Source organism: Odocoileus virginianus, chromosome 1 (genome assembly GCF_023699985.2).
Source record: "Odocoileus virginianus isolate 20LAN1187 ecotype Illinois chromosome 1, Ovbor_1.2, whole genome shotgun sequence".
NCBI classification, from domain to species: domain Eukaryota; kingdom Metazoa; phylum Chordata; class Mammalia; order Artiodactyla; family Cervidae; genus Odocoileus; species Odocoileus virginianus.
In genome coordinates, this window is record NC_069674.1 from 40,368,560 (window position 1) to 40,381,013 (window position 12,454).

General features: G+C 60.2%; 1 protein-coding gene across 2 annotated transcripts; it reads right to left on the reverse strand.

Moving 5' to 3' along the window:
* Positions 1-320: 320 nt before the first annotated feature.
* On the reverse strand, positions 321-9,906 carry NACAD (NAC alpha domain containing). 2 transcript variants are annotated; one of them, XM_070467173.1, is made up of 8 exons: positions 8,953-9,906; positions 1,899-6,848; positions 1,639-1,763; positions 1,495-1,569; positions 952-1,098; positions 727-876; positions 498-620; positions 321-409 (listed from the first exon to the last, which is right to left on the reverse strand). In XM_070467173.1, exons 1-8 carry the CDS (start codon positions 9,017-9,019, stop codon positions 395-397), a joined length of 5,652 nt encoding a protein of 1,883 aa, XP_070323274.1. In that variant the 5' UTR covers positions 9,020-9,906; the 3' UTR covers positions 321-394. The 2 variants fall into 2 exon arrangements, with proteins under 2 accessions (XP_070323274.1, XP_070323275.1); XM_070467174.1 differs by having other exon boundaries at positions 1,651-1,763; positions 8,953-9,905.
* Between the last annotated feature and the right edge of the window lie 2,548 nt (positions 9,907-12,454).

Below are 12,454 nucleotides of genomic sequence, written 5' to 3' on the forward strand. Positions count from 1 at the left end.
TAACTCTTAGAGTTGGGCCACAGGGAGGGGCCAGGAACTTCGGGAGATTGTGCTGTTCGCCTGAGCAGACGCTACTTCCCACAGCTCCTCCAGCTCGGGGGCCCCTGCATCTGGGGAGTTCCTTCCAGAAACTGTTATTCCCAGGCCCATGCCTTGGACTACAGCCAAGTGACTGGGCTGTCCACAATCCCTGGGCAAGGTGGATTCCCTGGGACGCGGGGGAGGGACCACCACCCTCCTTGGGACCTGTGTGGCTTCAGGAAGTGTCTGCACACCTCCTGCAATCTGTTTAGCCAGAGCCTGTGCTGGAGGAGCCGAGAGGCGATGAAGGGACACCACTTTATTGAGCAGCAGAGCTAGGGGGCAGGGGTGGAGCCGGGTCTCTGGTCAGCAACTACATTGTCAGCTCCTGTGAGAATTGCAGAAAGAGAGGGTCATGTTGGGGACAGGCCCCGGCAGACAGCAGCAGGGCATCTGTGAGGGGGCCAGCCACTCACCATGATGGCGTTGACGATGTCACTCTGGTTGTCCCTCAGGGCCCGCACGGCCTTGGCCCTTGACACATTGGCCTGCGCCATCACCAGCTCGATGTCGCGCAGCTCCAGTCCTGCCTCATCCACCTGGAGTGGGATGTGCAGGGAGGTGCTGCAGTGGCCCGCTCCCCCAGGGAGAGGCCCCCAGGCCAGGCTGCCCCCTCCCCGAGGGGCCCGGGCCCCGTGGCCTCACCTCTTCCTCCTCCTCCTCCTCCTCCTCCTGCTCGCACTCGGGTCTCGCCCTCGGCCCAGGCGCTGACTCGGGCACCAGGGCGGAGGGCTCCGAGGGCACCTTGAACTTCTCGGCCGCAGCCCTGTGCACCTGCTGCGACAGGTCCTCGATCTGCAGCACAGAGGTCCGCTGTCAGCCGAGCCTGCGCCCGACGCCCACCCCGCGCCCCTGGCCAGCCGCTCAGACCTTGGCCTCGCCGAAGACCACGTAGGTGTCTGAGGCTGGGCTCTTAAAGACGTCGGGCTTGGCAATGACAAAGAGGATGTTCTTGGACTTCTGGATGGTGATCCTGGTGACCCCCTGGATCTGTCGTAAGCCCAGCTTGGACATTGCCTGGAAGCACAGTGGTCTCAGACCTGGGCGTGGGCCCCAACGTTCCCAGACGGGGGCTGGGGGAGAGGAACAAGTCCGGGGGAGACGGTCCGCCGCCAGGGGCACAAGGGTTCCGCCACCCACCCTCTGTGGAGCCTCCGAGGTGGCTCACTGTGAGCAAATATGACGTCGGACTCAGGCTGAGTCCGTTTCAGCTGACAGCCCAGCCCCAGTTACTTCACCCAAGGCATCTAGTTATTCCCCTTATCCCAGGGCCCCCATCGATGGGATTCATCAGCCATAGGGTGGGAAAGGGTCCCCTTACACTGCCAGCCCCACTCTCGGGGTGGCTGGGGTTGTCTGGCCAGCCTGGTCCCTCCTGGAGGGAGCAGGGACCCAGATGTCTGCCCAGCCCACCTTTCGGGCCTTCTTTTCACTGCGGCTCTGCTTGGCTTTGGCGACTGTCTCCTCGCTCCCGCTGCCGGCCGGGGCCTGGAGAAGAAAGGATGTCTGAGCACCTGAGGGCAGGGCATGGAGCCCTCCCCTGGGCGCACAACCTGCCTTTTCGGGCACCTGGACTGGGCACTGTGCGGTCTGCGGTCCTGGGAGGTCCTGCTCCTCCAGCTCGGCTGATGACTCCCCATGGCTGTCCGAGTGCTGGCCGGAGCCCAGAGCGCGGGGCGAGTCTGAGGAAGGGGAGTGTGAGGATGGCCTGCCCTTCTTGACAGAGGCAGGGGGCGAGCAGCGCTGGCATCCCTGCCCAGCCCTCTGTCCCCTGGGTCCCTGGCTCAGGACAGTGCTGCCGCCTGCATCCCACTCACCTTCCTCCAAACTGTCGCCGTCATCCTGCTGCTCAGTGGCTGGGAGCGCTCGAGGGCCGGCTGGGCTCCGGGGCCCGGGGCCCGGAGGCACTTGGCGAGGGGGCGAGAGCCTCGAGGCCGGGTCTTTGGCATGGGTACCCCTCTTGGGGGCTGCCTTGGGGCTGAGGAGGGTGGGGTGGGGTGGGAGGCTGACCTGCCCAGCCCCAGGAGGGGTTGTGATCCCTGAGGAGGCAGCCACCGCCCGCTGGGCTCTTGGCCGAGGTGGTGGGTGGCCCGGAGAGCCCAGGGGCTCCGCGCCCTCCACCAAGTCTTCCCGGGGGCCCCGGCAAGGGCAGGGGGCAGGGGATGCCAGGGGGGTTGGGACTGCCTCCATGAGGGCACCAGGAGCAGGGGGCTCAGGGCTCTGGATCCTGTCTTGGGGTGCACTGGGCAGGCCCCCTATGGGGCTTTCTGGAGGCTGCAGTGGGGACGGGCCAAGGACTCCAAGTGCTGCCTGGGCCTGCTCTCCCCTGCCTGGGCCCAGCACAGGCTTTGGCTGCCTCAAGGGCAGTGGAGATGTTGGGGCAGGATCTTTGGCACAGTGCCCTCCCAGCCTGGGCACAGCTCTTGAAGGAGACTCTGAGCAGGAGCCCAGCCCAGCCTCTGAGCCCACAGCCATGGGAAGCCTGTGCCCAAGAGTGGCCCTTCCCTCCTCCACTGGGCTTGGGGGCCCCAACTGGCCAACCTCCAGGCTGGCAGTGGGACACACCCCTGGGCCATGAACCACTGGCTTTAGGGCCTCATGCCCCTGGTGCTCAGCCCCCAGGGCTTTCTCTGAGGGTGAACTGGACTCAGCTCCATCACCCCCATGTGCACAGACATCATGAAAGGCTTCCTGCTCAGGTGCCAAAATGCCCTTGGCTACTTCCTCCCCACTGGAGTCAGGCTTTGGGGGATCTTGGGCAGTTGTGAAAGGCTCAGGTATGTCTGGGATCTCTGTGGCAGGCTTGGAGGGGCCTGCATCTCCCTCCAAGGGTGTCCGAGCATCTGCAGGTAGGTCTGGGCCACCCAGATGTATCTGATCCAAGGCCAGAGAGTCTGAGCCTCCAGTGTGGTCTGGGTCTCTTTCCTCAGGCGCTGGCCTTAGTCCCAGGGTCTTTCTTCCTTTCCTACGGGCTGCAGTGACTGTGGGTTCTGTCCCTTGGGTACAGCCTGTGTCAGTCATAAGGGCCTGAGGGCTGGCACTGGTGGCAGATACTTGACTGGAGGGGAGACCTGCATCCTGCAGGGGTGGGGAGGCTGTCAGCTCCTCTTCTTCTGACTGGAGCTCCTGGCTGGCCTCGGAGGCAGATCCCTGGACCACGGGGAGACCTGCATCCTGCAGGGGTGGGGAGGCTGTCAGGTCCTCTTCTGACTGGGGCTCTGAGCTGGCCTTGGAGGCAGATCCCTGGACCAAGGGGAGACCTGCATCCTGCAGGGGTGAGGATGCTGTCAGGTCTTCTGACTGGGGCTCTGAGCTGGCCTCACAGGCAGATCCCTGGACCAAGGGGAGAGCTGTGTCCTGCAGGGGCAGGGATGCTATCAGATCCTCTTCTTCTGAGTGGGGCTCAGGGCTGGCCTCGGAGGCAGATCCCTGGACCAAGGGCAGACCTGCATCCTGAAGGAGCAGGGATGCTTTCAGGTCCTCTTCTTCTGACTGGGACTCTGAGCTGGCCTCGGAGGCAGATCCCTGGACCAAGGGGAGACCTGTGTCCTGCAGGGGCAGGGATGCTGTCAGGTCCTCTTCTTCCGACTGGGACTCTGAGCTGGCCTCGGAGGCAGATCCCTGGACCAAGGGGAGACCTGTGTCCTGCAGGGGCAGGGATGCTTTCAGGTCCTCTTCTTCTGACTGGGACTCTGAGCTGGCCTCGGAGGCAGATCCCTGGACCAAGGGCAGACCTGCGTCCTGCAGGGGCGGGGATGCTGTCAGGTCCTCTTCTTCTGACTGGCGCTCCAGGCTGGCCTCGGAGGCAGATCCCTGGACCAAGGGGAGACCTCCACCCTGCAGGGGCAGGGATGCTGTCAGGTCCTCTTCTTCTGACTGGGACTCTGAGCTGGCCTCAGAGGCGGATCCCTGGACCAAGGGGAGATCTGCATCCTTCAAGGGTAAGGATACTGTCAGATCTTCTGACTGGGGATCAGGGCTAGCCTCGGAGGCAGATCCCTGGACCAAAGGGAGACTTGCGTCCTGCAGGGGTGGGGAGGCTGTCAGGTCCTCTTCTTCTGACTCGGGCTCAGGGCTTGTCTCAGAGGCAGATTCGTGGACCAAGGGAAGTCCTGCATCCTGTAGGGGTGAGGATGTTTTCAGATCTTCTGACTGGTGCTCAGGGCTGGCCTCAGAAGCAGATCCTTGGACCAAGGGGAAACCTGCATCCTGCAGGGGTGGGGAGGCTGTGCGATCTTCTTCTGACTGGGGCTCCAGGCTGGCCTCGGAGGCAGATCCCTGGACCAAGGGGAGACCTGCATCTTTCAGGGTTGAGGATGCTGTCAGGTTCTCTTCCGACTGGGGCTCCGGGCTGGCCTCAGAGACAGATCCCTGGACCAAGCGGAGACCTGCATCCTGCAGGGGTGAGGATGCTCTTAGATCTTCTTCTTCTGACTGGGGTTCAGGGCTGACCTCAGAGACAGATCCCTGGACCAAGCAGAGACCTGCATCCTGCAGGGGTGAGGATGCTCTTAGATCTTCTTCTTCTGACTGGGGTTCAGGGCTGACCTCAGAGACAGATCCCTGGACCAAGCAGAGACCTGCATCCTGCAGGGGTGAGGATGCTGTTAGATTTTCTTCTGACTGGGGTTCAGGGCTGGCCTTGGAGGCAGATCCCTGGACCAAGGGCAGACCTTCATCCTTCAGAGGTAAGGATGCTGTCAGATCTTCTTCTGACTGGCGCTCCAGGCTGGCCTCAGAGGCAGATACCTGGACCAAGGGGAGACCTTCATCCTTCAGGGGTAAGGATGCTGTCAGATCTTCTTCTGATTGGGGTTCAGGGATGGGCTTGGAGGCAGGTCCCTGGACTAAGGGGAGACCTGCATCCTGCAGGGGCAGAGATGCTGTCAGGTCCTCTTCTTCTGATTGGGGCTCAGGGCTGACCTCAGATACAGATCCCTGGACCAAGGGAAGACCTGCATCCTGCAGGGGTGAGGATGCTGTCAGATCTTCTTCTTCTGACTGGGTCTCAGGGCTGACCTCAGAGGCAGATCCCTGGACCAAAGGGAGACCTGCATCCTGGAGGGGTGAGGATGCTGTCAGGTCCTCTTCTTCCAGATGGGGCTCAGGGCTGGTCTTGGAGGCAGATTCCTGGGCCAAGGGGAAACCTGCGTCCTGCAGATGTGGGAATGCTGCTGGATCCACTTCTGGCTGGGGTTCAGGGATGGTTGCAGCGGCAAACTCCTGGCCTGTGTCTTCCTTCAGGGTTTGCAGAGAGTTGAGGTCTGCTTCTCCCTTCAAAATCCAGGGCTCTAGGCCTAAAGTAGCAGTGTCTCCCTCCTGCAGAGGCTGAGATGGGACTGGGGCAACAGGTACTGGTCCCATGGTGAAGCCTGGCTCTTCTCCCTGGGCCTGAGGGCTCACCCCAGTGAGGTCCAGAGATTCCTGTGGGATGTGAGGGGCCATAGCAGGAGAAGACACCTGGGCTGCAGCGGGACCCACCCTCATTATCTTGGAGATGGGTTCCTGACTCTTGGCAGCCTGGCCAGCCTCTCCCTCGGACACCCCAAGAGCGAGCTCTGGGCCCCAGGAGGCAGCCTCCCCAGGGCTGTCCTGGAGCAGTGTGGTGGGCTGTGCATGGGGCTCTCCGCTGTACAGCCTCTCATCATCAGCCCCCGTGTAGGAGGCCGAGTCGGGGTCAGAGGAGGCAGCCGAGGTGTCATCCCGGAAGGCGAAGGCCTCGTCCACGCCCTCGGTGATGGACAGGTCGGACAGCGACTGCAGAGAGGATGCAAATGTGCTATCATCCTCGCCTTCCCCGGCTAGGTCCCCTCTGGGGAGGGGGACCTCCTGCTCCTCTTCGTGCTCCTCCTCCTCCACTTCCTCCTCCTCGTGGGGCAGGGGTGTCACCTCCACCGCCTCCACCTGGAAAATCAGGCTGCCCTGGAAGGGCAGGAGGTAAGCAGGGATCATTGGGTCGTTGGCCAAGAAGTCCAGCTCGAAGAAGTGGCCCTCCTGGCCCCAGGAAGAGCTGCTGTCTGCTGAGAGGCTGGACTCTGGGGACGAGCTGTCCGGGGTCCCGGCAGGGGGCAGCTCCCTCTCATCGACCACAGACCCAGGTGGAGAGAAGCCCCAGCCTGAGGGTACATCCAGCCCTTCGGCCAGGGCCTGCAGGCTCAGGGAGCAGGATGGGGATGAGGCCCAGCTGTCCCCGTCTGCCGTGATGTATGAGCCAGTGGGCGAGGCTGGCAGCGAGTCCCCTGGCTCAGCCTGGGCATCCTGGGCGTCCCTGTGGGGCCCGGGGCCAGGGAGCAGGGTGGAGGCTGTCTTGGTGGGGGTGGAGGGAGGCGTGAAGTAGGAATCGGGGTCTGGGGAAGGGAAAGGCACAGCAGGGTCACCCTGAGAACACAACTCGGGGGGTGGGTTCAGGTTAGCATGCCCACCCTCCCAGTCCCTGAGCTCCGGCACGGTTGCCCTGGGCAGTGGGGCTGCCTGGCGCGTCTCCTCGCCCATTACAATTCGGGGCTCCAGGGAGGCTGGGAGAGGACCTTCAGTAGTAGGCCGAACCTCGGCAGGCCCTGGGCTGGGGCCGCCCTCTGCCTGCACCGCCCAGGCTGAAGGGGCGCGGCCAGGCCCTGCATCCCAGCTGGCTCCCTCAGGCGGGGGCCGGGCACCAGGCTTGCCGTGCAGGAACGCGAGAGCCAGGGCGCTGGGCCCAGATGTCAGGGCACAGTGCTCCAGCCGGTCCCCCTTTGGGGTGGTAGCCGCAGCCGCATCACAGGACAGATCTGTGGAGACAGAAGGGCGTGAGAAGGGCAGGCATCTTCCCTGAGAGGCAGCTCCCCGGCTGCAGCTGTCCGTCCCTCAGACAAGAGTTGAGCAGAGGACCGGGGGCCCATGAGGCTGGGTGTCTGCTGAAAAGCGAGGTCAGGAGAAGGAAAGGGTATTGCTGTGCCCGAGGGATGATTTCCAAGAGTTCTGACCGTGGCAAGCAGCCTGGGGTCTGGCTTTCCTCCAAGATGCTCGTTAAAGATGAGACCAGCTCCTGTCTCTTAGGACACTAACTTGCTGACTCCATGCACGTAATCTGTGCCGCCTCAGCCGGGCTTGCCAGGAAAGGTCTGCTCATGACCTCCGTCGGTAGGCCCCCAGGGAGCAGGAAGCCTGCCCTCCACTCAGCTCTGGAACATTCCAGATCTCACACTTGCTGTGCAGTGGGAGTCTTGCTTCTCTGCCTTGTCTCTCTCCTTTCCCTGCTGCCTACACCTGAGGATGACCTGTCAGGGTCTCACTGGGCTCCGCTGCCCCACATCTGTTTCCAGAGTTGGCACATGCGAGAGGGAAAGCAGGGGCCACAGTGTGCTGTCCTCAGGCAGGACATCCCAGCTCATTGCTGGCTTGGTGATGGCCAATTGTGGAGCACACAGGGGCCCCGCCCTGCCCCATAAGCAGCTCTTAGGGGCTGTGGGCTCTTGGGGCTCTGAGTGCATTCGGCTGAGTTGCCAGAAGCAGCCACCCCAACAAAGCTGAGGCTCATTTGTGTGGGTCCTACGGCAGCAGATAGGGACTGCCCAGCTCCGGCCATGTTCCCTGGAGGCTTCCACGTTCACCCATGACCACCCACAAGTACATCTCCTGTGCTTCAGCTTTCTGTCTGCAGAGTAGAGGTGAAGCTTAGGGCAGCCCCCTCCCCAGGCTCTGCCCATCTGCTGCAGCAGTGGCAGAACCCTGGGCCCTTCGGCCACACTGCTGGGGTGCTGGCAAGGCCAGAGGGTCCTGAGAAGAGAGTCCTTTGGGTCCACGGGAGTGTGATGAACACCTAAACCCTGGAGGTGGGTGTGGCCGGCGGGGCTGGGTGCTGGAGACCAGGCTCTTGGCACTGGCCTGGTAGGGTACCCCTGTGCACCCTCACTGGACTCCAGAACCCTGAGTCCTGGAGGGTGAGGGTGGGGTTGGGCACCAAGAGGACAGAGGAAGGGAAGCCAAAGGTCAAAGATTTTTGTGCCTCATTCAAGGCTGTTAAACAGTTCAAGCAGAGACAGCCCCGACCCACTTTACTGGACCCAGAGGGAGGCCAGGCCCCTAGGCCCAGTATGGATTTCATCGCCAGGGGACTTCTCACCCACAGCAAGGTGCCCTTCGCCCTCCCAGAGCCACATATGGCTGACCTGCCCAGTGGCCATCCTGGCTGGTCTTCCTGGGCCTAAGGCAGATCCCCTCCAACGCTTGCTCCCTAAGTCTCTCCAAGGATTTGGGCTTGCACTCCAGGGCTGATGCTCCCCAAGCCTTGCTCCCCCAAGGCTGCCCACCTTCCAGCCCTCGGGCTTCCCCAGGCTCCAGCTCCAGCCCTGTCCCTCCCTCAAGAGCCAGAACCAGTCGCCTGCCCAGAGGCAGCTCTCAAGCATGGGGGGGGGGAGGGGGGGAGGGGGATGGGGAGTGGGGAGGGCAGGCGCCCCGCGAATCCGCATCCCCAGTGGCTGGGGTGCAGGTGACAACCCACGCTGCAGGGGCCGTGAGGCCCATTCCGCCCCCCCACCCCCTCATACAATGGGGCGCGGCGGGGGACGCCGACCGGAGCCGGGAAGCTCACGCCTTCAAATCGCTTTTGGCTCCAGGAGGACATCTAATCCACCCCGCCCTTCCCTGCGGTCCTGAGTAGAGGCCAGGGTTGGGCTACGTTGGGCTAGGACTGGGGACCAAGGAAGAGGACAGGGCGGGGATGGACAAGGGACGGGAACGGAGAGAGGGTGGGGAGGGGGGCGCGAGGAGAAAATGGGATGGAGATGGTTGAGGGACAGGGTCGGAGAGGGAGAGGGGTAGAGACGGGAGGGACGAAGAGAGGGGTTGGCGGAGACACACGCAGGCGGGAGAGAGAGCGCGCCGCGGCCTCACCTGTGCGGGGTCCGGGCCCGCCCGCCTCCGGCAGCAGCAGCTCGGCGCGGGCAGCCTCCCCGGGCATGGCCTGGCCGTACGCCCGTCCTCCCGTCTCCTGTCTGTCCGTGAGTCCGTCCCGCGGAGCCTGCGCGGCCACCGCCCCTCGGCCGGGGGGTGAAAGGGGTCAGTGGATGACGTCAGCGCCGCCCCGCCCGCCCAGCGCCCCGAGTGAGCGAGTGAGCTTGCGCGGGCGCGCCAGGCACTGCGGTGTGCCGGGAGCGCAGGGGGTGGGACAGCCTCCCTCCCTCCCTCCCCATACCCCACCCCGACTGCACTCTCCTCCCGCGGTCCGCGGCCCCGCCTTTCCCGCAGCATCCCAGCGGGATGCTCCTCTCCTCCTCTCCACTAACGGGAGAGGGGTTCAGGGCCAGTCGGAGGTATCACCCCTTAGTCGGGTCGGGAAGAGGCAGAAGGTCGTCAGAATTTGGGGTGCGGGGCCGAGGAGGGTGTTGGGGATTCTGGGGGACCGGCGCTTTGGGGGTGGCGGCGCCATAGGCCCCCTGCTCGAACACCCGGCTCCCAGCTGCCTGGGCAGGGGTCCTCATCCTAGCCCGGTGCCTCCATCCAAGAGGTGAGCTGGCGCCGCAGCTCTTCACTGATTGGTCGGTCCTCGCACGTCGGTCTCCGTGGCAACCGCCTCCTGGCTCTATGGCAACCAGAACCGGCAGGCAGGAGCGCATCAGGGAAAGCAGCCCCAGCGGAGCCTCGGGTTGACTGGTCCCCGGGGTTCCCCGCAGCTCAGCGCTGTCCCATCCTTCAGCTCTTGGGCAATGGAAGAAAGACGGAGAAGCTTGCCTTCCTCCATTCTCAGCAGACGTCCCTGCCACACCCCCGAAGGTTGCAAACCCTCCCTGAGCTTTCCGGAGATGTGCCCTTGCTTCCACACAGGCCCTCCTGCACTGAGATTCACCGATCATCCGCCCCGTGCCAGGCTCTGGGAGACAGTTGAACATTGTCATCACCCCAGAGCTAGACGGGGGCGGGGGTAGGCAATCAGAACAGCCATTGTTGTGAGGGAGTCTCCTCCATCCTCAATTTTCTGTTGGCTCTACCGCGGAGCCCATGGAGCCAGCGGCTGCCTGCTGGGCACCTCCCCAACACACCAGGCACCAGACCCATCATGTTCCAATCTAAGCCCTGCATCTTTCATCCCTCTCAGTCGCTGGAAATCTGTCCAGCTATCCACTGATAGGGAGCTCCTGTTCTTTGTCCCTTTTCTCCACACCCATCTTCATCCTCACCTCCTAAGAGTTTCTAAGTTGCCCCTTCCAGAGAATTCCCTAGTGGCCCAGTGATTAGGACTTTTTTTTAGCAGTGCTTTCACTGCTGGGGCCCAGGTTCAATCCCTTGTGGGGGAACTAAGATCTCACAAGCTGCGTCACGGCCAACAACAAAAACACTTGCTTCTTCCTATGGCCTCTCTGTCATCGCCTTAGCCAAGTCCTTCGTAAGTCTTCACCGTTCTGCCAGCCTCTACCACCTGGCAACACGAGAGACGTTCCAGAACACGGAAGGCTTTCATCAGTGCCTGAGTAGCTTCCTGTTTGGACAGGATGACACAGGTTTGTCTCTCTGCTCCTCCTGGCTAACCAGTAAAGATGTAGGAAATTAGAGACCACCAGAACTGAACTAACACAAAAAGAGAAAGGTGAGCTGGAGAGGGACCCCAGGATTGGAGGAACAGCAGAGTAGCCTACTCAACAGAAGGGGAGAGAGAGCCTGGCATTTCCTGTCATCACCAGCTACTATGTACTGGGAGGAGGAACCGCGTATGAACTGAAGCCTGTGACAACTCTAGGGAGTGTGGCAGAAATGATATTGAAGATCAAGGGGAAGCCTCCTAAGGGGCCAAGGGAAGCCATTCCTCCCCACCTCATGCACACCCTCTCTGGCTCTTACCCCCCACCTGACTTTCTGGGGGCCATTGGCAAAGGAAATTGCACCACAGCAGACTTTCAGCCCAGCAAGCTGGGTTCCCCCCACCCCCCACAGTCACAGGATGGTCCAGCCCAGAAAGTGCCTCAAACCCATTCAAGAGCACCAGCAGAACGCGGCAAGAGACCAACACAGTGCTGCGAGTTATGAGAACCACAGGCCATGTAGCCCAGGACTACCCAACAAAAAGGAAAATTACACAATAAGAAAAATGTTAAGAAACACAGAACTGAAGTAAATGAAAATAAAAGTATTAAATTATGTGGTCTGCCGGTAGAAGTGCTGAGAGGGACATTTATAGGGCGTTGGAAGAAAGGAAAGGTCTCAGTCAATCATCAAAGTTCCTACCTCAGGAAACTAGGAAAAGGACAAAATCAACTAAACTCAGCAGTAAGAAGGAAACAAAGCCAAGAGCAGAAATCAATGAAACAGAAAACAGGAAAACAGTGGAAGGAATCAATGAAACAAAAAAATAATAGTTCTTTGAAAAATCAGTAAAACTGCAAGATGGACAAAAATACAGAAGACACAAATGATCAGTATGCCATGGGGGCTATGATGGTTAATTTTATGTGTTAGCTTGACAGGGCTTAGGGATGCCCAGATAGTGGATCAAATGCTATTTCTGGGTGTGTATGCAAGGACATCTCTGGAGATGAGCATGACTCAGTAGACTAGATTCGGCCTCACCAGTGTGGGGTGGGGATCAACCAATCAGTTGCTGGGGGGAGGGAGGGTAGGGGCAGAGAAAAACAAAAAGGCAAAGTGTGAATTCACTCTCTTGAGCTGGGATGTACACCTCTGACCCTTGAACACTGGAGCTCCTGGTTCTCCTGCCTTTGGCTTCCAGGGCTGACACCAGGGACACCACAGCCCCACCTGCCACCCTTCCACATTCTCGGGTCTTTGTACTTGAACTGGTTCTTCAGCTTGAGAACAGCCAATTGTGGAACTCCTTGGTCTCTGTAACTGCAGAGCCAATTCCTATAATAAATCTCTTATGTTTATCTCTCTCATATTCTGTTGGTTCTTTCTCTGGAGAATGCTGACTAATAACAGGGCTAACACTCTGGAGCCTGAAGACATTTCAAGGACACCAAGGGAATGTTACAAACAACTTAATGCTCATAAATTCAACAACTTTGAAGAAATGGACAATTACTTGAAAATTAATATCTACCAAAAATTCAAACAAGATGAAACAGGTAACATGAATAGTCCTAAAACCATGAAAGAAACTGAATCTGTAACTTAAAAAAGCTTTCCCCAAGAAGTCTTCAGGTGCAGATAGTTTTATTTGAGTTCCATGAAGTATTTAAAGTAGTTCAGTTTGGCCATGTCTGACTCTCTGCGACCCCATGGACTGCAGCATGCCAGACTTCCCTGTCTATCACCAACTCCCAAAGCTTGCTTAAACTCATATTTAGATGAGTAGTTAATTCAACTCATTTAAAGTAAAATTAACATCAATTTTGGACAATCTCTTTCACCCAAATTTGGAACTTTTGTGTTTCAAAGGACACCA

Bases quoted from the DNA above. Each gene is read 5' to 3' on its own strand.
- NACAD (XM_070467173.1), bottom strand. From the start codon at position 9,019: ATGCCCGGGGAGGCTGCCCGCGCCGAGCTGCTGCTGCCGGAGGCGGGC. The intron at 1,570-1,638 runs GCAGGTTGTGCG...TTTCTTCTCCAG, and splicing joins CAGTCCAGGTGCCCGAAAAG to GCCCCGGCCGGCAGCGGGAG. The intron at 877-951 runs GTCTGAGCGGCT...TCTGTGCTGCAG, and splicing joins TGGTCTTCGGCGAGGCCAAG to ATCGAGGACCTGTCGCAGCA.